The following is a 23294-nucleotide window of genomic DNA, read 5'->3' as shown; positions in this document are numbered from 1 at the left end:
AGCTGAAGGGGTTCCACCGAGATTCACGGTTACAAACGGGTTCGTCCTGCTGGCAATATCTGTGGGACGAGTGTCCTGTTGTCCCCAGATGGGCAACCATCGAGAGAGACGGTCCTCACCGCTTCGGCTGGTCTGCAAGCTTCCCCGCCGGGTAGATGGTTCTAGAGACTTCCTCCTCATTGACTGCAAGTTGGGGGTCGGCAGGATGGTCTTGACTTACCTGTACATTGAACCAATTGCGCTGAATCCATCGTGCACCTATTGATGCGGTACGCTGTTTGTGTTACCTGCTAATATAGCGTACATCATCCAGGAATGAAATTGGCAGCTTTACGGATTACTATTGCTGAAATGCGTCCGAAATTGAATCTCCGGCAATGGTTCAAGGGGCCCGGTGATAGCGGCGCGGGTCCACCTTCCCCGATGCCCGGTTTGCCTCCGGCAGCTTCGGGCCCACACATCCGCGTGGCGTATCCAGCGCCCACGGCGAGGAATGAGGCTCCTTGAGCGGACGCGGCTGTGCCCACCGCAGAGTTCGCTGCCCTGTAGGATCATGTTCTTGAGGGTAATGAAGCAGATTCTCCTCTCATCAATTTCATCACGCCCTCCCGAGATGTCGTTGGAATTGGCAACGGCGTGTCGAGTACAGGGTGCTGCCATTACCTTGCGGCCAACATATAATGTAGATAGGTACCAAGGCGGTGTGGATGGTTGCGTTTTTAAACCGCGAAGTAGCGGCTGTTGGTCGGGTGTGTCTTTCTCACTGTCTCCTACAACATTTTCGAAGTACAAGCAGTAGCAAAGATCCCAGTCGAGCCAGCCAGCCTGTCTGAGCCGGTCGAGCCGATCGAAGACATCGTTGAGATTGAAGACCCAGGGCAAATGACCGTTTGCACAGTGCAGCCAACCATGACAGCCCTGGAAGGCGCTGAGCATAACAGTGTGAAGAATCAATAACACAGTATTACTCATACGGCAAGCTCGCGTGGTTTCTGAAGCTGTGTGTTTGCCATCAACCTCGAAACTTTTAAGTTTGTCAGCCTTTTGCCGCCTTCAGCACTTCTTCTGCCTCTCACTGTTGGAAGTTGGCGGCCTTGTCTTTTCCTTTTTCCTTTTCCTCACCATATTCGAAGTCGCTGTATTTCAAAAAGCGCATCACAAAACAATCGCCACTCTAGAGTTTCTTTGGTTCTCAACAGGGTTTGGTACAAGGAAACTTGGCATCAATCTTTACCATGGCCGAGACACCGGCAGCAGCTCCATCACAAGGAGGCTCTCACCAAGGAAGAGGGGGCCGCCGAGGCCATTTCAGAGGAGGCCGTTTCAGAGCTGGTCGTCGACATGGCCCACAGCGATCGGAGACTCCGGGCGAGGGGAGCGCAACAGCACACACAGAGCCCGCCACAAACGCTTCCGAGCCAGTGGCTACCAACCGCGATGAGGCTGCGGACGTGACATCCCAACGCAGTAACCATTCCGGGAGGGGCCGAGGTGGGAGGGGGAGGGAGGGCGGTGTGAGACGTAGTAGAGGTACCACCGCCGGTCAACGCTCCATCGTGGTATCGCATCGGGGTGGACGAGGACCTCCTCCGGTTCCGGGGGCAGGAGCCGGCGGCGGGTCTACTCCCGGGCTCAATGTTACCGCCGCCGAGTTCGTCCCGGGTCAACCCGTACCGTCTTTGATTCCTCAGCCAAAACCCCAGCTTTCTTCAACTATCATGGCGAAATCCACTGCTGCGGACCTGCCCACTCGTATCCATGAGGATATCGACCGTCGCCAGTACGAATGCGTCATCTGCACAAACGATGTGCTGCGGAACTCCAAGGTGTGGTCCTGCTCCATTTGCTGGACCGTAACCCATCTTCACTGTGTGAAGAAGTGGTACACCAACCAGATGAAGGAGCGGGAGGAGCATCAGGGCCCGGACCGGCCTGAGGGTTGGCGGTGTCCCGGTTGCAACTCTACCTTGATCGAACAGCCAGGGCCCTATCGCTGTTGGTGTGGCAAAGACGTCGATCCCAAGCCCATTGCCGGGCTTCCTCCCCATACCTGCGGACAAACTTGCTCGAAACCAAGGCCAACTTGTCCGCATCAATGCCCGTTGATGTGCCACGCGGGGCCTTGCCCGCCGTGCACGCTGATGGGCCCGACACAGTCTTGCTTCTGCGGAAAGCATACCTCGACCAAACGATGCAGCGAGACCGACTATGGAAAGGGCTGGAGCTGCCAGGAGCCTTGCGGCGACCTTCTTCCCTGCGGAGAGCACCACTGCACCCAAACCTGCCATTCCGGGTTATGCGGCTCCTGCGAGGTGTTGATGCCGTCGACCTGTTATTGCGGAAAGGAGCGGCGAGAAATCCCTTGCAGCCAACGTGACGGCGTCATGGAGTCCTTTAACCATGGGCAACTGAAACCAGCATCTGATAGCGCAGAACCCGGGTCAAGTCAGTGGTTCGACGGTTCCTTCCGCTGCAGCAATATCTGTGGCCGGGCATTTGACTGCGGACACCATATCTGCCAGAAACCATGCCACCCCCAAGATGAACCGGCCGCCCACTGTCCCCTGTCGCCGGACGTTGTCACTCACTGCCCATGCGGCAAAACTCGGCTCGATTCCATGCCGGTAGAACCAAGACGGGCTTGTCAGGATCCCGTCCCGCACTGCGACAAAGCATGCAATAAGATGCTGGCTTGTGGGCATCTGTGCCCGGATAAGTGTCATACCGGCTCCTGCGCGCCTTGCACCCAGTACGCCGACATCACGTGTCGGTGCGGGAGGACAACGGCCAAGTCTGTATGTCACCAGGGCAACGTTGAGCACCCGCACTGTTTCCGCGTCTGCCGAGCTCAGCTCAACTGCGGACGACACGAGTGCGGAGACCGCTGCTGCAGTGGCGAGAAGAAGGCGGCCGAGCGGAGAAAGCAGAAGCGGAGCGCCAACGACAACATCGAACCAGAGCATATCTGCTTGCAAGTTTGCGGCCGTCAGCTCAAGTGCGGCAAGCATACTTGCCAACAACTATGCCACAAAGGGCCCTGTATGTCGTGTCCAGAAGCCATCTTCGACGAGATTAGTTGCGCTTGTGGACGAACCGTCCTACAGCCCCCGCAACCGTGCGGGACGCGGCAGCCGGAGTGCCGGTTGCGATGCACGAGAGCTCGTCCATGTGGCCATCCGTCTGTCGAGCACCAATGCCACCCCAACGAGACGCCCTGTCCAAAGTGCCCCTTCCTAGTGGAAAAGCCTTGCGTCTGTGGGAAGAAATCGCTGAAAAACCAGCCCTGCTGGTTCGAGGAGGGCAGGTGTGGTCTGCCGTGCGGGAAAAAGCTCAAGTGCGGGGCGCACGAGTGCAGGAAGACATGCCACAAGGATGGGGAGTGCGAAGATGTCGACATCTCCGGTTCGCATTGCTCTCAGCCCTGTGGCAAAGTTCGGAAATCGTGCGAGCATACGTGTGCCGACCAGTGCCACGCGCCGTATGCCTGCAAGGAGGACAAACCATGTCAGTCCAAGACATTCATTACTTGCCCCTGCCAGCACCGGAAACAAGAAGTCCGATGCCAGGCGACGAAGCTCAACCCGTCACCTAACGCAGAGTCATTTCTCAAATGCGACGATGAATGTCTCCGTCTCCAGCGGAACCAAAAGCTCGCCGAGGCACTCAACATTGACCCCAACACGCACGCCGACGATCATGTCCCGTATTCCGACCTCACCCTCAAGCGGTTTCGGGAGAATATCAAATGGGCTCAAGAACAGGAGCGCGAGTTCCGCGTCTTCGCCTCGGCACCGGAGAAGCGCCTCCGTTTCAAGCCCATGCAAGCCCATCAGCGCGCTTTTCTCCACGCCCTGGCCGAGGACTTCGGTCTTGACTCGGAAAGCCAGGACCCGGAGCCGCACCGCCACGTGTGTGTCTTCAAGACGCCGCGATTCGTCTCAGCGCCGCAAAAGACGCTGGCACAATGCCTCCGCATCGCCCAGGCGGCTGCCAGCCTGGGTACCGGCACCTCGTCGATCAAACCGAGAGCGGCCGCCCCCACTCAGCAATTACAGCAGCAGCCCTTCAACGCGCTCCTCCTCAAGGACCCGCGGTTCGGCCTGACAATCGACGAACTGGACGCCGCGCTGGCGCCAGACCTCGCCACGGTCTCCCGCTCCAGTCCCGCGCTGACCTTCGCCACCAGCTTCTTCCCTTCTTCGGACGAGGTTCTGATCAAGGCCACGCTGAGCCTCACGGCCGCCGCCATCGCCACCTCGCTCGCGCCGACCCCGCAGGCGGTCGAGTCGGCTCTATTGAGCCTCAAGGCTACCGTCGCGAGGACAGTGTCCCGGCTGGGCCTCGCCGGCGCCGTGTCGCTCTGTCATGTCGATGCGTCCTCGCAGGCCATTACCCGTCGAGAGGGTGACGCGACCGCTGGCAGCAACGGGGGTTGGAGCGCGGTTGCGAGCCGGGGGCCGTGGCGGAGGACGGTGAATAATAAGGCGCCGGTGGCTGCTGCTGCGAGCGAGCAGCGGGTTCCGAGCGCGTTTGTGGCGCTGAGGCGGTTGGAGGCGAAGAAGAAGAGGGCTGCGGAGGAGGAGGAGCAGGTGGAGGAGGACTGGCTGGCTGCTGTTGAGAAGGAAGAGCGGGAGCGGAGTGGGAGTGAGGAGGGGGAAGGTGGGAGTCGGAGTGGGAGCGAAGAAGGGGTGGCTCAGGGTGTTGAGGGAATTGTGCGTGAGAAACGAGACGGGAGTCCTGAGGTCAAGCAGGAGGATATGCAGGTTGACACTGTGTCCGTTGCGCCTGAGGTTGCGGTGGATGTTTAGTCTCGTACGTCAAGAAGACTTGTTGAAACTCGATCTCTAGGCTATGCCCATCGTCCTTGAGAACCAAGCAGAACTAGTCCATGATCATAAAGTCATATGGCAGATTCCCGCTCTTAGCCTTGCCGTGGAAGAACGAGCGTCAGTCCTCCACAGGCCTCCCTGATGCTTTATAAATGGTTGGGGATAGTACGGGTGACATTGTGACATTCACTGCTTTTCAGGCATTGACAGGTGCCTCGTCTGGCCATCGAAGGACTTGAGCGTCATGAAACCAACCCCAACCCCCTCCCCCGCCCGGCGTTTACCATCATGATCGACTAAGACAATGAGCAGGATCCTGCCGGCTCCTGTTATTGTCCTTGTATTTTTGTGAATGTGACATGGAGGAATCTCGGCCTGGAATGCCCAGGTCCAGTACCTCCGCTGCACTCCACTGCCTTGGCCGGTTTCCTCGAATCGGCTTACGTGAGTCAATGCATAGGGACGATGCCATTTCATGGTCCGAGCCCTCTCGCGACGTAGCCAATTCCAAAGCACAGATATACCAAGAAGCACGACTCGATCGTGTTGCAGTGGATGCTGTCGAACTCTTCTTTCACGAAACTGCTACCTACGGCTCAAGTGGGCAATCCTAGTCGGCATGCACATACACACCTTGGAATAACCGGTATAAACACCAAGTTCAAACACATCATGTCTGGGCCATGAACGCGTCCAGCACGTATCAGGTCCTGGTGCACAAGATCTGCCATATAATCGGTTGAGTCTAGGATAGAGACCTGCTGATATTTCTTGACGCAGGTCGGGGTATCAAGTGTGCAGATAAAAAACGAGCAATATTCTTTTAAACTGCGTAGGTGCTCCGTCTCCGTCAACCCTGTTCGAATTCCAAAAGTACCACGCAGCTGGCCAAGCCCCGTAATGGTCCCGGAAACGGTGTCTCAGCTGCTGTGCTGGAGTTGTACAACAACACATGGTAGGCTGGATGGTCACTGCTTCTTGTCCGCCACAATCCGGTTCATGAAATCGGCAATGGCCTCAAAGTAGCCCTCCTCAATCACACTCGAGTTGTGGTCGCCGCCGGGGAGTGGCTTCCAAATTTTGATGGGGGCTTTGGACAGGTCGTGCAGCCGCTTCATGTGAATCGGTCTAGCCACGTTGGTAAGCATGAAGACCAACCGAGCAAAAGGCGGCACATGCACTTACGGGATAATTTCGTCCTGAAGCCCGCTCAGGAACAGCGTCGGTACTTTGATGCTCGGGATCAGGGTGTCGCTCGGCCAGACCTGGTGGCACAGATAGGCAAGGTACTTTGCCGGCGGCATGATGCTCGGGATGAGCTTGCGCATGCTGAGGAAGGTATTCTCGAGGATCAGGCCGGCGATGTCTCCGGCCGCCTGGTTCTTGGCGACCAGACGGATGCCGACGGCGCCGCCCAAGCTCTGTCCGTACACGACAATCTTGTGGTCCCGCGTCTCGGCGCGGTCACGGAGGTAGTCGAGGGCGGTTTGCGCGTCGATATTCAGGCCGGACTCGTCGGGCTGGCCGGTCGATATGCCGTATCCTCGATATTCCAGCATGAAGACGTTGCATCCAGCAGCGGCGATCAGCATGCGTGCAATTGGCAGGCGGTGGCCAATGTTGCCGGCATTGCCATGGAACATCAGGACGGTCAACGTGGAGTTCGGGCCGCCGCGAGGGCCGCGGATGTAAAAGGCCGACAGCTTCTCGCCATCTGGAGTTGGTATGATGAGTTCCTCGTAGTCTCTGAAGCTGAACTGGCTCGGACGGGGCACGTCGGTTCGGGCGTTGGCCGGGACGTGAGATGGATAAATCAATGCCCTTTGCCACGTGGCGTCAGTACGGGTTGACATCCAAAAGGGGGCCGTAAACAGAGGAGGAGGTTACTTTTGCTTGAAGTAGAGAAGGGCAGTCAAAACCGCCGCGACCCCCTAAGGCAGACGAGACAGGCGGTCAGTTCGGATCAATTGCACTACGACACGAGGGCGACGAAGGAAGGCTTCGAACTTGCCCCCTGGACCAGTCGGCGCGGGTGACGGCGCAGCCATTCAGGCACTGGGCGGGATGCGCAGAGGTGTCGGGGCATACAGTAGAAGCTATCGCAGGCAAGCGCATGTAGCCTGCCGCACTGCTCATCAGCGAGACAGTCTGCTCCAAGAAAGAGTTGCTGGCCGACGAGTCGGACATGGCGATGGGGAAGAAAAGGGCGGTATCCGGAATATAGCGACCGGGGAGTGGAGGATGTTCAGGGATATGAGGAGAAACGAGAAGGAACCAGGCCCAATGCGTCGGACAGGAACGAGCAAGGGGGAATGTGCTGCAGTGGCCCTTTTTGGCGGTCTCACTCTCTTGCGAAAGCGGAGCCTGCGCCAACCAACGCCTAATGATTGATTTCAGAAATGTTCGGGACAAAGCGCTGCACCAAATATCGAAGAAGCGGCCAGCTGGTTCGCGCAAGCTCCAGGGTGGGTTTGGGGAAGTGCGGAGGTGGAAATTTGGTGCGCCGGTCAGAATGTCCACAGTTGCAGAGCAGCAGCATGATGTAATGTAAATCGGCCCAAGCCCAGCCGATCACTGGGGTCCATTGTCGTCTTCTGATCTGGCGGGGATCACGGGCCCGATCGAAGGGCCCGCCTCCGGCGGCCACCATCCCGTTATGCCAGGCCGATTGAGCGGGCCTTACCACAGTAGACGGAGTGAGTGCGACCGTCGAGATGGGCGAGTCAGCTGGGCTGGCTCGAAATTGGGGCTTTGCCAGGGAGAGGTTGACGTTGATGATCAGATGCTACGTTATCGAGGTGTCGACCTTGACCCGACACTCGTCGATGCTCATCGACGATCGGAGTGATCTGACCAGCTCAGACCCTGTGGCTTGCATCTCTTCCGTCAGTCTGTTCCAGTTGGCATGCAAGCCGTTGTGCCGCGTCCATGCACGCTGTCGTCGGTCTACAGGTCCTCAAGCAAGGCCATCCGTTTGAAAACCTGGCTCCTAGGCTCCCAGTTCCAGCCCTCGAAGCGCTAGTCAGGCCCAGCAGGTTCACGGACCAGCCTGCTGGAAACAGGTTGCAGGTTCTGAAACAGGAGCGGATCGGAGGTGTTGCAACACTCGTCGACTGCGCCTAAAGAGAGCCCCGTGAACCAGCGAATCGCGTTGCGACAAACCTGTTGCAGACATCACATAGAGAGCAGCCGCTGCTGAAACGCTCGGGAAGCTTGCGGGGAAAGTGATTCGTCATGCGCTTGCACGATATGATGTCTGTTCTCTGGTTCCTGGTCTGGAGTAGGCCCGACAATCCTCTACGGCGACTCTTGTCACTTGCACGAGACATCGAGCCGTAACGGGGATAATGTGCCAGAGAATAAGGGAAAGAAAGTAGAGCCGAAACAAGTGATTCATTGTTTATACGGCGTACGGGTAGGACAGTGTTGATCCATCCGGTCTGACGAGCTCGATGCGACCATGGCAGACGTTGATGCAGGATGTCGGCATTGGCTTCTTTTTTTAAAGTTGAATGGGAACGCGCGCTCGCTTGTTTCCTGACCAACCAAGCTCATGCTTCAGCCGGGTTTCGTGTCAGGATCGCGAGCCATGTTTGTGCCACACCTCCCCACTTTTTCATTGATCTTCCAACTATCACTGGCTCTCCGTCAGCCTTGTCTGGGCCAAACCGGCTGTCTGATGCACAAATCGGGGTGACGGGTTGCTCCGCCTGTCATCCCGTCCTGGCGGGATGGGACCAGGGCGAGCAGGGCCATGGAGGGGCTGTGGCTCCTGGACGCGAGCCCGGCAACTGGTGGAGCAGTGGAGCTCGCATGCATCGGCGCCCAAAATCTCCAACCAGAAAAAAAACACACCTCGAGCTTCACCAACTCTTGAGGTTTTTGCCAGGGCACCTCAGAAACGTTGCCAATTACCAATCCATCATTTACCAGGAAGCCGCCGAGATCAGGTTCGGACTCACAAAGCAAGCCGATCTATTACGCGCCGTTAGCTTCCCCGCGGCTCCTGGCGCGCCGTCTGCTCGTCTTCTTCGATCCTCATTCGTGCCCAAAGGCGCAGCAACCCACTTCCCACCTTCTCCAACATCGGCTTAGCCGCCCACCTTGCGGGCAAGATATACACAGGCCCTAATACGGTATTCTGGGTCCGGCTCGAGCTCTGTGCCGCCCAAACCAACCGCACCTGGCAGAGATTTCGAGCTCTACCACTGAGTCTTGCCCCATCGGAATATCACGCCGTCTCTTGAGACCCGAGCAAGCCATCATCTCTCCAGCTTTGAGGACTATTGGTCACTTGGTATCCGATCTCTGGTTTTCGGTCGGAAAGCTGGACAGCGTGGTGTGGCTAGCTCTTGGCAGCCATTGTTGACAGCCCGCTCTCCTCGCGGCATCCTGCGCCAATTGGGCCTAACCGGTAGTCTGGACAACCTGTCCTACCGTCACCATGGTTTCCTTCTCATGCGAGGTGGGTGTTGTCCTTTATTTTCTCATGCCTCCCTCAGGGAGATATGGCGCTCTCTGGCATGGCCTGGCCCCTGGGCATTTTATCAGAGACAGCCGCATTCTTGGGACGCCCGCGACTCAATTCCAACGCATCAGCCGGCTCTGTGGCTGGGCTGGCTCGCGGCGACCCCCCGTGACCATCTCGGGAGGGCAATCTTAACTGACATCACACAACACACCCGCCCACCCGCCACTGCATGGGTCACGGCCAACAGGCCACACCCCCAGCACATCACCCCTCCTTCCCGCACGCCTCACCCCCTCCTGATCAAGCAGATCCTCCCTTCTTTCACTGACTCGCGCTCCTGCCACTATTCCTGATCCCTCTCCATTGCCACATGGAGAACACCATCGTCTCTTACGCAGCCATCCGTACCTCAAAGACGATTATCTTGTTGTGTTCGCCCGCATCTGACGAGTGTTTCTGCATCCTCTGTAGGCGTGCGGCGACGTCTTGACCAAGAAGAAGCTCGACCCGCATAGAAACCGCTGTCGCGGTGCCACCTTTACCTGCATCGACTGCATGGTGTACTTTCCCGGTACTGAGTACCGTGCCCATACGGTAGGACAGATCTGTTAGCAATGCTCGAGGCATTGGCCCCGCTGACTGGCATACAGAGCTGCATGACCGAAGCGCAGAAATACCAGGGAGCCCTTTACCGCGAAAAGAAAGGCAAAGCCCAGTCTGCGCAGGCACCCGCACCCGCAGACAGCGCGAACAACGCGGCCTCAAACACCATGGCCCATGCAGCATATGTTGAAGACGTCGCAGACGACTACGATTCCTGGCGCGATTACGAACAGCGCAGCGACGATGACGACCAATCCGTTAACGATCCGCTCCCGGAGGCGCCAACCCCACCCTCGGCCGTTGAGGCAGATGCTCAAGTCAATGTCTTTGACTTCCTGGTCGCCAACCCGACGCCAACTGCTTCCCATGTTTCCCTGCCCGCCACGGCGCCCATCCAGCTGTGCGAGGACACGCAGCTCGTCCGCTTCGATCCAGAGGCCAACGGCATGGCCGAGACTTTTGAAGAACAGGCGGCGATGGTACAGTATGGCACTGGTCCCGTACCCACGCACTTTGAGACGCCCGCACCCAAGGCACCGCGGAGGAAGGTGAAGGACAGCGACAAGGAAACCAAGAAGGACAAGAAGCGGAAGAGGTTACACATCGAGACGGACCACATCATGACGGACGCCCCGCCAGTGCTGCATTCCGGGCTGACAGGTGGGATAAACCGGCTCATGTCCCGACCTTCCGTCTTCCCGCCTTCGCCGGATTACTCTGGCGGTGATGCCGCCGAGACCCCGGCCAGCCCTCTCAAGAAGACCAAGTCGAAGCACCACAAGTCCAATCGAGCAACCGAGATACTAGGCAACAGTCTAATGGCTATGATCGCCGCCGGCTCCAAACCGAAGTCCACCAAGCGCACCAAAACCAAGTCCAGCTCCACCCCCTCTAAACCAAAGAAGAAGCGAACAACCGCCAAGAGCCTCGAGGCCCCGAAAGAGCAGAAACTTCTCGAGTTCAGGCCGGGGTCCAACGACGGCAAGGAGGAGAATGGCGCGTTGGTGGTGTACAAGCCGCCGGCTCAGCAATTCCTCAGTTTCGTGACCAAAGGGCCGGAAAGCGAGCGCGGCTGTAGCGTCAACAAGGCCCTGAAGAGGTATCACCGCGAGAGGAGTGCGGCGGGGTCGGGGTCGAGCCGGTTGATGGACGAAAAAGAGCTTTGGAGGTCGTTGCGGATGAAAAAGAATGATAGGGGTGAGATTGTGCTGTTTTGTATTGATGAGTGATTTCAATCGAGGAAGAAGGAGTGACATGTTGTATCGACCAAAAAGCATTCATTGAGAGGTTAGGGGTGAAGTGGAAGAGGGGATTACATTGGCGGGAGTTAATGATGGCATGAGGCATGTCTTTCTTTCTTGGTTTCCTCTTTTCCTTTTCATGATACCTTTTTTCGTGTGAGAATATTTGGCGATATGTGGGCACGAAGCGTTATTTACGTTCTGTCTTACATCTTCTCTCTCGCAAGGTCCAAAGTCGCAGACTCAACCGGGCGATGTTCTCTGGCTCTGTTTGTCGGCTATAGTCGTCCTATCTGACCACGGACGTTCTCGCCTTTCCTTTTTTATTCCTATGCTCTTTCCTCGACGTTGACCGGAAATGCGAAGGGACACTAGTTTTGCTAGGCGTCTTCTCTGATGGAAAGCCATAGTAGTGCGGAGGGAAGGTAATGTTCGAGGGTCAGTTCCCTCAAATTGGCGGGCAGGTTAGCTCCTGGCTCTCCTGTTTGCTATACTGTACACTACAAGCTGCCTAACCCGGTACGCAGTGCAACTGTTTTTCTCCTCAATATACCCGGTCGCTTTGCTCGTTCTTCTGGGTCGGATGTACTCGAGGAGTACCCTTGAGAGCCCCATCTTCAAGTTGGTTTCGTAATAGGGTTCAATCAAGGATAAAGCAGAAAGAGCGGGGGGCAAACGCTCACCGGTTAGCCCTCTCCGCCGATCGGAGAGAGTTACCCGGTTACGGAACCGGCGGGAGGGTTCGCTTCGCGGAGGCCGGGGGCCCGGGAGTGGCGCTCAATTTGTACACCGGGGCAACTAGGATTCGAACTGGTAACCTCGTGATGCTGAGCATAGGAACCTTACCAGGAGCTCCTGCCCGGGGTGACCGCCTCTAAAGACTATTGAGCCATTGAAGCGGTCAGTGATATCGAGGAAACTCGAACCTCTCTAACAAATATGGTCCGACGCACCGTAACCTTTTCCGAAGCATCTCAACTCGAGACATACCAACAACGTCAAGTTTTCGAACCCCGTCATCGTACAAGTACTCGACAACGGCCAGTACATAATCGGGCTCACTCATACGTGGCCGTCATCCACAGCTTGATGTACATTCGTGATGTAGTCAGGTACAGTAGTCCACACAACTTTACCCTATGCAGCTCGCAGGGGTAAAACATGCTGCAGCATCGCCTCCCTTCTACACAGCGGACACTCAGGCTTCTCCCGTACCCAGTCTCCTATACACGCCCAACAGAAGACGTGACCGCACTGCGTCGCAGCTGGGTCTTTTAATTCCTCCAGACACAGCGTGCACTTCCTCTGCTGAGCCCCCTTGATCCATCCCATCACCTTGTCCCCCCTCCCCAGATCGTACCGCGCCCTGCCTGCCTTCGGAACAGGCGTGTGCGCCATCGCCCCAATCTCGCCCAAGCTCCTCTGCGGCGACCCAGCCCCGCCACTGCCGCCGAGCAACTCATTATTGCTCGTATAGGCTTGCTCATTCAAGCTCACATCCACATCAGCCCCAGGCCCAAACATCTGAACAATCCCTTCGTCCCCTACCTCCGACACCACCCCCGCCGAAGCCCTCATCTGCTGCCTCACGTGCAGAAACCCCTTCACCAGCATCTGCGCCACCAGCAACACGCCCAGCACCTCATACCCCGCCCTTCCCCCCGCCCCAGCAGCCCCCGCCCCTTGCGCATTCTCGTCCACCCGCCGCGTAAAAACATACCGCAACCCCCAAACCCTCTTCGAAAGCTGGTAGTACGCCCCCGTAAAGTAAAACAGCGCGAGTGTCAAGGCCCGGAAATGCGTGCCGCTGGTCAAGGGCGTGAGGTGCGCCAGCAGGTACCGCAGCACGCGGTACTCGATGCTCGGCGACCCGGACTTGTCGCCCTTCTCGTCTCGCCCCTGTGCGGTGAGCGCCGTCAGCCGGGCTTGGAAGCTCTTGCGCAGGGCCGAGCGGAGCGGGGGCAGGGTCCGCGAGGCGAGGTAGGGGAGGAGGATGGAGGTGACGATGTAGCCTGCTCGTCGGTATAAAGAGGGTAGGATTGGGCCTGCGCTTGGGCCGGGTTCGGCTTCGATTGTTGTTGTTGTGGAGGAGGTGGTGGTCTGTTGTTGTTGTTGGGGAGGGGCTTCGACTTGGACGAGGTCGCAGTACTCTTCGCCCAGGGTGCGGTTGCCGAGGAGTGTGGTGAGGCAGTGGTAGAGGACGTCGGCAAAGGTGCGGGTTTCGGCGGCCCAGGCGTGGGCGGAGCGGGCACCGCGTAGGCGACGGTGCAGGTCGCTGAGTTGATTGTTGAGGATGCCTTGGAAGTAGGCGTCTTTTTGGTGAGCGCGGATGATGTCGGGGGCGGCGGCGAACGGGTAGGGGGAGGAGGTGTGGGGAGGAGGTCGAGGCGAGGACGGTGGTTGGGAGGCCATGTCGGCATATCAAAGAGCGAGAGACAATTGTGTATTGCCTCTTGAGTCGTCGGCGTTGTCGATTTTTAACGCGAGCTGCGCATCGAAGTTGAATGAGGTTCGGCCCGTGAGGATGGCTCGGCAAGCAGCTGCAGATGCAAGCGCTGGACCTCGGGATCTTGAACTGCAGGGTGAGGACGGCTAGCGGCGGCAGGGGTAACGGTTTGGGTCAGATCCGACGGACCCAGGGCGTGAGAGTGGGGCAACTTCTCCAGCTTCTAATTTGACATTGACGGGATCGAGACCTGATTCGACAGGAAACACCGTGACATTGAAATGCCAATTCTCTGCCCCTACTCCGTACTGGCTTTCAACATCGCATCGTTTCCTCCCACGGTCCTCACGCGCATTGCGGCCGTAGTCTTCGATGAAACCAACGGCGCCACCACACTGGCACAATGGACGGAGATCCTGCCGTCGAGCACCAGCTCGACTCGTTTAGCCTAACGTTTCCCCTCCCCTACCGAGTTGCCTTCATCGTCATCCTAGGTGCGTGCTTAGCCTGGTGTAACACAACCCAACGAGGTAGGCGTTTATTCTAACAACTGCAGCCGTATGGGGATGGGGGCTCAATCTGCACTTCCTGCACCTCCGCCACATCGATGTGCCCGCCTTAATCCGCTACCCGGGTCGCTCCAACGGTTCCCAGCTATCCCACCATCACTCGACCTACCGCCTCGCCTCCTTCCTCTCGCTCACCTCGGCCGCTTCCATCGTCATCTTCTGGCTCTGCACCCGCCGCGACCCACAGCGCGTCATCGACTATGACTGGCTGCCCATGACCAACCTGCTCGCGCTCGCCGCCCTGTTCGCAATCCCGCTCCGCCGCCTCTCGCTCTCCCACACCGGCCGCAGCCGCCTCCTGTGGACCCTCCGCCGCGTTAGCGTCGGCGGCCTGGCAGAGGCCAAAGACGGCAAATTTGGCGACATCCTACTCGCCGACGTGTTGACAAGCTACGCCAAGATCCTCGCCGACCTCTTCGTCTGCCTCTGCATGTTCTTGTTCGACGGCCGCGAGGGGTCCGCTACTGCCAGGCCCGACCGAGCATGCGGCGGCGCCGTGCTCGTGCCGTTCATCATGGCCCTGCCGAGCGCCATCCGCCTGCGCCAGTGTCTGATCGAGTTCCTGCGCGTGCGCCGTGCGCCGTACATGGAGGCCACCGGCTGGGGCGGGCAGCATCTGGCCAACGCGGCCAAGTACTCGACCGCTTTCCCGGTGCTCGTGCTCGGAGCAATGCTGAGGAGCCGGAAGGAGGGTTCGCCCGGCTTGTACAGGGCGTGGGTCGCCGCGTGTTTGATCAATTCGCTCTACAGCTTCTACTGGGACGTGACCAAGGATTGGGACTTGACTCTCTTTTCGGTGGACAGGGACTCGCCCGATCATCCGTTTGGGCTGAGGAGGACGCTGCTGGTGCACAAGCCGGGTGTGTACTATGTCGTCATTGTGCTTGATCTGGTGCTGAGGTGTACGTGGATGATCAAGCTGAGCCCGCAGATGGACCGCATCAGCGATTTTGAGAGCTCCATCTTCTTGATTCAGTTCTTGGAGGTGTTCAGGCGCTGGGTGTGGATCTTCTTCCGGGTCGAAACCGAATGGATCCGCAACGCCTCGACCGGGCTGGGATTGGACAACATGGTTCTTTTGGGTGACTTTCAAGGGAATAAGTATGAGGATGAGGATTGAGCGGTCATTCTCAGGCGTTAAGGTGGGCCGTATGTTGTGTCGGACTCTGGCAAATGCATTAGAAAGGCGTTGGACAATGTGGCATTACCTTAGGTGTGGAAACAGACTCCTTGAAACCCTTGAGCCGTAGACTGATATCACGTCGAAGTATAGACATCTGCGTCCTTTCAGCGCATCGTTCAACATGATGGCTACCCGATCTTGACTTGTAGGCAGGCAAGCAGCTTGAAGGGCTTGCTATACCGAAAACAAACTATACTACGTGTATCTGCTCGCCAGGAACCCACATGAACCAGTTGCCGCAGTCGTCATGTTTCAAGACTTCGTTTTGTCTGCAGATATGAACTGGACAAAGGAGAACGTTGTCTCGTGACGGGAGGTGATGGCGACAGAGGTCAACAAAGCGAGGAATCGGCCCGGAGTGTAGTATCTGTATCAGATTCTATCACGAGCATGAAACACCCACCGGCCCCATCCAGGACAGAATGGGGCGCAAGGTCGACACTGCCGACATGCCAAAGGGCCAGTCTGAAACGCCCATATCTCCACAAAGAGAGTGCTCAGTAGCAGAACTAGCCACCATAAGGGGGCGTGCCAGACACCCCGACCTTCAAACGACGACCCCGACGGGCACAACCCCGAAACGAAGATCCAAAAGCTCACCGGCCTTGGAGATCGTCCCGAGGCGAAGAAGCAACAGATGCGAATTTTGAAGGAGCAACAGAAACATCTCAACGGCGAAGAGGTTTCTCCTGTGAGCATCAGCAGCAGCGATCGCGGTTTTGAGGGTCCCAGAACAGCCGTGTCCGACTTGGATGGCGACACGGAGGCGGACGGGCAGGGAGTGCTCGTCTGAGCCTAGCCCGGGCTACTTCGGCTTCAGCCAACCACTTCGACACAGTACGGGCTCATCCGCGGTATCCAGCCCTCTGCGTGTCCTCAAGCCCGCAAGGCCCAGTCGCAATCCGATGCGGCAACAGTCGGTGTCATCCAGGCGCAGCGGTAGTTCTCCGCGACGCAGGCTTACACCCGGGGTCGAGGGCGACCGCGCAAGCCCCAAGCCAGGTCGAGATATACCCACCAAGTTCACGTTGGACCCGTACCACGAGACGGCGAGCCAGCTGGCAGACGACGCACAGCTTTGGAGGGCTGGGGCAGCGCATCCACTCGAGCATGAGCGGCGAGAAGCGGCGAGGAGCGGCGGCGGCAGCGGCTCAAGAGCAGTATCCGGGTGCCGGGGGACGGCGGGCAGGTGCTTGCGCCTGCGTCTACGTCTGCGTCGGTGGGTGCAGGTGTTTCTGGGCCTGGGTTTCCGCCTCCGTGGGGTCCTTTGGGGCGGTTGCAGGTGGTTGGGGGGGTTTTGGTGCCATCCAGGGAAGCCGCCTGCATGGGGTGGTGGATATGAGGTGTGGTGGTGGTGGTGGTGGTGGTATGGGTAGCTTCAGAGGCAGATTGGGCTCGGCACCTGCTGCTGCGCTTGGGTGCTCCTCATTACCTTCGGGGATGATGCGGGAGGGGTCGGCGACGGGAACAGGGTCTACGGAGATGCCTGAGATTGTTGGGAGGGGAAGTCTCAGGTTGAGACACGGGCAAGGGGTGAGTTCGAGCATGAGCATGGGCCGAGACAGCTTCAGAACGACAAGCGAGAACGGGGGCGGTCGTCGTGGCTCACGTCTTAGGCAAGGAGTCAGTCCGCGGGGCAGCCCTGAGCCCCGAGCGGCCCAAGGTGGTAAGAGTGATAGATCGAGGGAGAAATATCGGTCAGGAAGGAATCACAGCGGGCCGTCGCCGAGACAGTCAGCGGAAAGAGGTCGTAATTATCGGGTGGGGAATTAATGACTGGGATCTGAGTTAAGTGTGGTATATGGACCTTTTTGTGAGACATGCTGTGAAGTTGGGACTGGGTCGACAATTGATATGTGGAGGAAGTGATATCAGAGTTCGTGGATTTTGTACATTCTAATCGTTCCATGTCACACTTATCAACTTGCAAATGTTGTTGAGGAGAGATCTTGAATGTAGTAGCGGTGTGAGATTAGTCTCAGAGGAGACAAAAGAGGCGTGGATGATACCCAGGTTGGGAGTTTGAAAGCTGGAAAAGTAGTGGAAGACGGGAATAGAGGGAAGAAAACACCCTTAACACTGCGGCGTCGGTTCTCACATTCCACTGATGCCTGCTGATGTATTGTAAGTCATCAGGCCATGTACGATATCGGTTGGGTTAGAAAGGTGCCGGATTACTTCAAGCCCCTGACGTCACTGGCGCTTCCCCCACAATCACGGCACCTGAGTTACCCCACATGACCGGCCGGGACCGAGGTCCCGACGACGCCCAGGGCAGCTCCTGGCGACATGCCAAATCAAGAGGTAAGGCGCGGCCACCCCTACCAAGTCACCTCAGCTGCCGTATCGCACCTGCTCGAAAAAATGAGCGGCTGTGGTGCGACTGCTAGTGGCGAGCAAGCACCCGTTCAACTCGACGCCGGCTCCCGAGAAGGCCGGGAAGCAGCCCAAATTGCAATCCAGGGCGTTCAAGGGCTTTTAGCGTCCGTCACCGCCACTGTGCCGCCCGTTGAATCGGACGAGGACGCCGGGCAGTTTAACGAGGCATCTAACTACTGGGATGCATCGACCATGGCACCGCTGAATGCAGCCTCGGCGGTCAGTCCTGCAGCTTTTATACCTCTGCTCCTGCAATCTGTGTTAAGAGGCCCTAGCTCATACGCAGCAAGGCCGCCATCGCCCGGCTGAGGGCTTACAAGCCGCCGCCGTTTTCTCTCTGGGACCGCCTCCCACTAAGCCGGCGTGCTGCCGTGCTCTTACTGCTGTATGCCGACCGCCGGGGCGATCTGCGCGTCGTCATCACCATGCGCGCTGCCAGTTTGCGGAGTTTCTCTGGTTCGCATTGTGTACACTCCCCACACAACACCAACCCCTCACTGACGACCCCGCCAGGCCACGCTGCCCTCCCGGGAGGTAAAGCCGACAGCCTAGACGAGACACCCTGTACTGCCCCCTTCCCACCTTTCCCCTAAACCCCCGTTCAACCCCTGACAAGCCTCAGATCAAATCGCCCGCCGCGAAGCCTGGGAAGAAATCGGTCTGCCCCTCGACGACAGCAAACTCCCGGCCCCCTTCCGCATCGAACACCTCTGCTACCTGCCCATGAGCCTTGCCCGAACCGAGCTCGTCGTCCGCCCCTGCGTCGCACTCCTCCACACAGGCGACACCACCACCACCCTCACTTCCCCCTCCTGTTCCTCCGCGCCAACAGTAGAGAATTCCCTCATCCCGCGCCTCGACGCCAAGGAGGTAGCAGCCGTCTTCTCGGCGCCCTTCCACAACTTCCTCAGGGCCACCGACGAGCAGCCGGGGCCTCACCTGCCGCCGGGGATATGGTACGAGGGCAGTTGGACGACGTGGCACGACTCACAGTGGCGCATGCACTTCTTTTACGTGCCTGTGTCGGGCCAGAAAGTGGTCAAGCCCAGGGTCAGGGAGGGGGGGTTGGCTGCGCTGTCGGAGCATGATGGGGAGGGAGGAGTAGAGGACGGGGAGCCGGGGAGATATAAGGTCTGGGGTATGACGGCTAGGATACTGGTCGATGCTGCCACTATTGCGTACGGGGAGGAGCCCGAGTTCGAGCACAACCGGCATTTTGGGGACGAGAAGATGATTGAGATGCTGGCTGAGCAGGGGAGGTTGGGGGACAAAAAGAAGCAGGGCAGTGTCTTGTCGGACGAGGAGTCAAGGAAGGTCAAGGAGGCGGTCCAGGAGGGTGAGAGGGAGAAGGGCGAGCCAAGTAAGATGTAGATACCGTGTATGACGGTTTCGGCTTTCCGGTTGGGTATATATGGGTTGTGTATACTGCAGGGTGGAGATAGGGCATATATCGTAAGAATCTATGAACAGCCTCCTCGGACCGCGACTCGGTATTTGCTTGACCCTGCTCAGTGGCAGGCAGTCTCCTTGGTGACGGGCGTGCTCTCGCCGAAGATGAGGTATCCCAAACCAGCGCCGACTGACACCGCGATCATGACCCAGCCATTGTAGGTCATGAAGATGAGCCTGTCCGGTCAGCGCACGTATTTGCTTTCGTTTTCGGGCCAGATAGGGCAGACTTACATGATCATAAAGGCGTAAAAGTTCTGCATGGCGTACAGCGCAGCCTTGGTGACATGAGCCCGCCGCGTAACCTGCTCCCGGTTCTGGCCTGTGGCCGGCGCAAGCAAAGGCGCTGTTTCAGTAGCTGATTCTTCAGAGTGGCGCGGTGAGCGCAACGGGGACCCCGAAACTCCAGTTCGTTACACACTTCTTAGCGACCAAGTTTCGCCATGCATGTACAACAGATTCCATTTCCAGGGAGTGTAACGGGGCAGGAAGATGCGGAAAGCGAACACTTACGCGGCGCTGTGTCTAGCCTCTTGAACACCATGGCCTCGTACCGCCGGATGCCCTCGCGCAGCGCCTCGTACCCGGCACAAATGAGCACGATAGCGACCAGCGACACTATGAGGCTCAAGCTGGTTGTGATGTGCCACTGGCGAAACACGATGCACAGGTTGGTCGTGTCCCAGGTGAAGAGCATCTGAGTGGGTGAAGTGAGCGGCTTGCTAAGGAGGCAGTACTGCATTGTTTGATTTGGATCGTTGCTCACATTCATATTGCACATTGAGCCGCTCCCGTGGTCCATGCCGCCATGAGACGAGGGGTCCATCATGTGGTGATGGTCGTGCGACGAGTGGTCCATGTCTGTCTCGTTCGATCCGTCGGCGACTGTTTTGGGCAAGAATGGAAAGGAGAGGGCGGGAACTGGTATCCCAGCAAGATATTTGAGTTTCCCAACTCTGAAACCTGTGAGCTAGACCAGTACCAAAGTTGCACAACTTGAGTTGCGCAATGGCTGAATTGACAATATGTTTCTCTCTTCTTGGTGAAATACAGGAATATTGAATGTCTGTCGGGCGAGCCAGTGAGGTGTCCTCAAACGCTACTTGGACGCACGGACCGCAGAGCAAATCTGGGGAACCGTCCAGCATTTTGCCGGACCAACTGTCCTCGAGGGCGAATCTTACTCTCCAGACCACCTCAGAGTCCGAGAAGAATGATGGCCTCGATGCTGAAAGCTTTTGTCACCCTCGATAACTGAAGTAAAGTGAACTCATGTAAGTCCAGGCGTGCGGTTGCAAGATTCTATTTTTCTTGTATCATTCCAAGCCTAATGTGTGACCTTTCACCTTGGGTAGACTACCTGTATGCTTGCCCATCTCATCATGAGTTGTGGAAACATTGGAAAGAGATGACAGTCTCGGGCAGTGCAGCCATTTCCCAAGCCAAAACGCCGCCGGCACCCTACCATCACCTCAAGCGGGACGGAGGTAGCTCCGAGTCTCCTGCACCTGGTGCTCCCTCTACTACCTTGGGTTCCATTAGGATCGTGGAGATGTCACCTGCCAGCTGATAAATCACCACCTCAGCGCGCCAGTTGTATTTTTTATGATCCTGCCAACATGACCCCTCATTCCTTCCCACGACTGCAGACCGAGGAACTTTCGACTGTTTCGAACTCGGCACCGACTCAATGTCAACAGGCAGAGCAAACCTGTGTGGGACCTTAGGTACTCCTCGTTCTGGCGCACCGAGCATGGGCTAAACGTGTCGAGAAGGGAGCATTCGGGAGCGAAGCAATGGATAGTCCCGGATCCTCACGCCATTTGAGACTTTGGTGTGACGTATACATATAGGGAATGGTTCTGCTTTTGTTCGAACCATCCGACGTCCTCGGTGCCGCTCTCTCAAAACCGTCTTTGAACTCTGCCTAGCCCTCACTCAGTTAGCCATCTAGACAATCCAAGATGGTTTCTACACTCCCCTTCCTCCTCGCCCTCCCGTCCCTGCTGGTATCAACGGCTCTGGCCGCTCCTTTAGAAGCGCATGCCATCCTTGCCCCACGCCAGATTGTGTGCCCGACTGTCTCGCGCTGGCGAGGCTATGACTACTCGACGGTGTGGCTGTCGACGACCACCGTGACAAATGGCTGGTCCTCGCTGGGCTCCGTCACTTCCACCAAGACTGAGTCCGAGACTCGCACCATAGTCACCGCCTCCACCGTCATCTCGCCATCCGTAACTACACTTCCAGGTGAGCGGCCCAACTTTCGCTCCTTTGGTCCAGTCGGCTAATGCGAGCAATCCTTCTGTTCCTATACACAGCAACCACGACCACAACTAATGTGGCCACCGACACCACGACGATTACTTGGCAAACCTATACATCAACCGTCACATCCCCGGGCTTTGCACCGTCCTCAGTCTGCCAAGTGACAACCGTCACATACACTATTCCGAGCACGACTAGTATCACTTATACTCGGGATGTCTCGTACGTCTAAAGCCTTCCAGTCACGTTTCGAAGCATTCTCATTAACCGACGCTCACAGCTATGACACGACGTGGGAGAGCACCGTCGGCCATGTGTCCACGACAACGAAGGTTTTCTACACCACCAGCACGCGCACCACGACGAGGCCGGGGGCCACGACCTATGCGACGACCGTGACCCAGTCGGCGACGTACACGAGTGTGGCAGTCGTGTTTGCGACAGTCACCTCGACCGTCTGGGACAAAGGATGCCAGTCCTGGGCTTGTCAAATGTGAGATGGCTAAGTGGTTGAATCGCTTCAGTATCGACTGCGGCCTTATCTTTAGGTTCTAAGTTGGTTTGAGTGCCGTCCATGTGGACGTGCTGCAATTTTTACATAGGAGCAGCAATACCGTCCCTTACTTGCTACGGTGGTTCAACTTGGGGCGTAGGAAGAGTCAGAAACGTTGCACCATGTGTATGCATGTAATGTATATACACGGTCTAGATTACCACATATTGAAATTTTACTGACACAAAGCTGTGCAAGCCGAGCAGTAAAGTGACGGCTGAATTCGGCATGTTGAATGTCGGGATCTTAAGTTGTCAGCTTATGAATGAACCTCCCTACCGGCCTCGGACCTCCCGGCGTTATCCGAGCTGGATTGCGGGGAGGACGGGAGTGAGCTCACCTCGCACATCACCCATTCAGACTGGAGACACCGGCGGGAATAAGTTACAGTACCGATTCGTTCATACGACCCACAAGGACAACGGTCAACGCCTACTTGAAACCTCGAATAGGATCTTTCTCGCGACAACAGCTGATTCCGGACAATTTCTGTTCTAACTCATAAGCTTGTTGCCGCATTTGGTCATATCCTCAAGAAGATGCTCGCTCCACCAGTAAACCTGCCCAAATGGTATGTCTAAGACACAATGAACCAACAGCGTTGCCAAAACGGTCTAAGATGAGTCGAGATGGCTAACCACGCAACAGGCTGGAGGAGAACTCTCACCTACTCAAACCACCCATCAACAACTACTGCGTCTATAACGAGGACTTCACCGTCATGGTAAACCCTCCTTGCTTCCTACCACTCTACCAACCGCCCGATCCCCCACATCAACCTAACACATCGTCACCGTCACACAGATAGTCGGCGGCCCCAACGCCCGCACCGACTACCACATCAATCAGACGCCCGAGTGGTTCTACCAGTACAAAGGCGCCATGTTACTCAAGGTAGTCGACGACGGCGCCTTCCGAGATATTGTCATCCGCGAGGGCGAGATGTTCCTCCTGCCGCCCAACACGCCGCACAACCCGGTCCGCTTCGCCGACACGGTGGGCATCGTGCTCGAGCAGAAGCGGCCCGCCGAGTCCATTGACCGGATGCGGTGGTACTGCCCGCGGGAGGGGTGCGGCGCCGTCGTGCACGAGGCCGCCTTCCACTGCACGGATCTGGGGACGCAGATCAAGGAGGCGGTGGAGAAGTTCAAGGGGAATACCGAGGTGAGGACGTGTAAGAAGTGCGGGGAGATGGCGGATTGGTGTCCCAAGCCCGGATCGATTCGGGATCCCAACCTGGAGTGATTGAGCATTGGATGGCGGCACGAGGATCGGCAGGTTGGGGAGGGTGATTTGGGTGAGC

At 57.4% G+C, this 23294-nt stretch overlaps 10 protein-coding genes across 10 annotated transcripts; 7 read left to right on the top strand and 3 right to left on the bottom strand.

The window, feature by feature from the left end:
* The first annotated feature begins 1026 nt into the window (after positions 1-1026).
* N657DRAFT_609490 (uncharacterized protein) lies at positions 1027-4914 on the top strand. The gene has a single exon (XM_062790298.1). The coding sequence runs from the start codon at positions 1236-1238 to the stop codon at positions 4806-4808; it is 3573 nt and encodes a 1190-aa protein (XP_062653072.1). The 5' UTR covers positions 1027-1235; the 3' UTR covers positions 4809-4914.
* A 475-nt stretch (positions 4915-5389) lies between these two features.
* N657DRAFT_686654 (alpha/beta-hydrolase) lies at positions 5390-7016 on the bottom strand (the record flags this gene model as incomplete). The annotated part of the gene is made up of 4 exons (XM_062796847.1): positions 5390-5957; positions 6015-6650; positions 6717-6760; positions 6837-7016. The coding sequence occupies 4 exons, from the start codon at positions 7014-7016 to the stop codon at positions 5798-5800; spliced, it is 1020 nt and encodes a 339-aa protein (XP_062653071.1). The 3' UTR covers positions 5390-5797.
* A 2839-nt stretch (positions 7017-9855) lies between these two features.
* Positions 9856-11132, top strand: N657DRAFT_563602 (uncharacterized protein; the record flags this gene model as incomplete). Its single annotated transcript, XM_062788226.1, has 2 exons — positions 9856-9894; positions 9951-11132. 2 exons carry the CDS (start codon positions 9856-9858, stop codon positions 11130-11132), a joined length of 1221 nt encoding a protein of 406 aa, XP_062653070.1.
* A 748-nt stretch (positions 11133-11880) lies between these two features.
* N657DRAFT_66869 (uncharacterized protein) lies at positions 11881-13710 on the bottom strand. Its single transcript, XM_062795456.1, has 2 exons — positions 12098-13710; positions 11881-12025 (listed from the first exon to the last, which is right to left on the bottom strand). The coding sequence occupies exon 1, from the start codon at positions 13554-13556 to the stop codon at positions 12282-12284; it is 1275 nt and encodes a 424-aa protein (XP_062653069.1). The 5' UTR covers positions 13557-13710; the 3' UTR covers positions 11881-12025; positions 12098-12281.
* Positions 13711-13993: 283 nt separating this feature from the next.
* Positions 13994-15279, top strand: N657DRAFT_560904 (EXS-domain-containing protein; the record flags this gene model as incomplete). Its single annotated transcript, XM_062788015.1, has 2 exons — positions 13994-14084; positions 14147-15279. The coding sequence occupies 2 exons, from the start codon at positions 13994-13996 to the stop codon at positions 15277-15279; spliced, it is 1224 nt and encodes a 407-aa protein (XP_062653068.1).
* A 485-nt stretch (positions 15280-15764) lies between these two features.
* On the top strand, positions 15765-16135 carry N657DRAFT_630216 (uncharacterized protein; the record flags this gene model as incomplete). Its single annotated transcript, XM_062790960.1, has 2 exons — positions 15765-15842; positions 15878-16135. The coding sequence occupies 2 exons, from the start codon at positions 15765-15767 to the stop codon at positions 16133-16135; spliced, it is 336 nt and encodes a 111-aa protein (XP_062653067.1).
* Positions 16136-17910: 1775 nt separating this feature from the next.
* On the top strand, positions 17911-19191 carry N657DRAFT_639888 (uncharacterized protein). The gene is made up of 3 exons (XM_062791862.1): positions 17911-18177; positions 18235-18285; positions 18344-19191. The coding sequence occupies exons 1-3, from the start codon at positions 18147-18149 to the stop codon at positions 19090-19092; spliced, it is 831 nt and encodes a 276-aa protein (XP_062653066.1). The 5' UTR covers positions 17911-18146; the 3' UTR covers positions 19093-19191.
* A 38-nt stretch (positions 19192-19229) lies between these two features.
* N657DRAFT_563098 (putative copper transport protein) lies at positions 19230-20029 on the bottom strand (the record flags this gene model as incomplete). Its single annotated transcript, XM_062788184.1, has 4 exons — positions 19230-19347; positions 19405-19492; positions 19684-19867; positions 19937-20029. The coding sequence occupies 4 exons, from the start codon at positions 20027-20029 to the stop codon at positions 19230-19232; spliced, it is 483 nt and encodes a 160-aa protein (XP_062653065.1).
* Positions 20030-21134: 1105 nt separating this feature from the next.
* N657DRAFT_563433 (uncharacterized protein) lies at positions 21135-21670 on the top strand (the record flags this gene model as incomplete). Its single annotated transcript, XM_062788211.1, has 2 exons — positions 21135-21420; positions 21492-21670. The coding sequence occupies 2 exons, from the start codon at positions 21135-21137 to the stop codon at positions 21668-21670; spliced, it is 465 nt and encodes a 154-aa protein (XP_062653064.1).
* An 860-nt stretch (positions 21671-22530) lies between these two features.
* N657DRAFT_563178 (3-hydroxyanthranilic acid dioxygenase) lies at positions 22531-23236 on the top strand (the record flags this gene model as incomplete). The annotated part of the gene is made up of 3 exons (XM_062788194.1): positions 22531-22562; positions 22640-22715; positions 22796-23236. 3 exons carry the CDS (start codon positions 22531-22533, stop codon positions 23234-23236), a joined length of 549 nt encoding a protein of 182 aa, XP_062653063.1.
* Between the last annotated feature and the right edge of the window lie 58 nt (positions 23237-23294).

The sequence above is a fragment of the Parathielavia appendiculata genome, assembly GCF_033297405.1.
Source record: "Parathielavia appendiculata strain CBS 731.68 unplaced genomic scaffold N657scaffold_1, whole genome shotgun sequence".
NCBI classification, from domain to species: Eukaryota; Fungi; Ascomycota; class Sordariomycetes; order Sordariales; family Chaetomiaceae; genus Parathielavia; species Parathielavia appendiculata.
Note: the sequence above shows the minus strand (reverse complement) of the source record. Positions and strands in the feature narration are given on the sequence as shown.

What these genes read in the sequence shown, in the direction of transcription:
- N657DRAFT_609490 (XM_062790298.1), top strand. Translation starts at nt 1,236, where the DNA reads ATGGCCGAGACACCGGCAGCAGCTCCATCACAAGGAGGCTCTCACCAA.
- N657DRAFT_66869 (XM_062795456.1), bottom strand. Translation starts at nt 13,556, where the DNA reads ATGGCCTCCCAACCACCGTCCTCGCCTCGACCTCCTCCCCACACCTCC.
- N657DRAFT_639888 (XM_062791862.1), top strand. Translation starts at nt 18,147, where the DNA reads ATGCGCGCTGCCAGTTTGCGGAGTTTCTCTG. An exon ending in CAGTTTGCGGAGTTTCTCTG is followed by an intron (nt 18,178 to 18,234) that starts GTTCGCATTGTG and finishes CGACCCCGCCAG; the next exon opens with GCCACGCTGCCCTCCCGGGA. An exon ending in CAGCCTAGACGAGACACCCT is followed by an intron (nt 18,286 to 18,343) that starts GTACTGCCCCCT and finishes GACAAGCCTCAG; the next exon opens with ATCAAATCGCCCGCCGCGAA.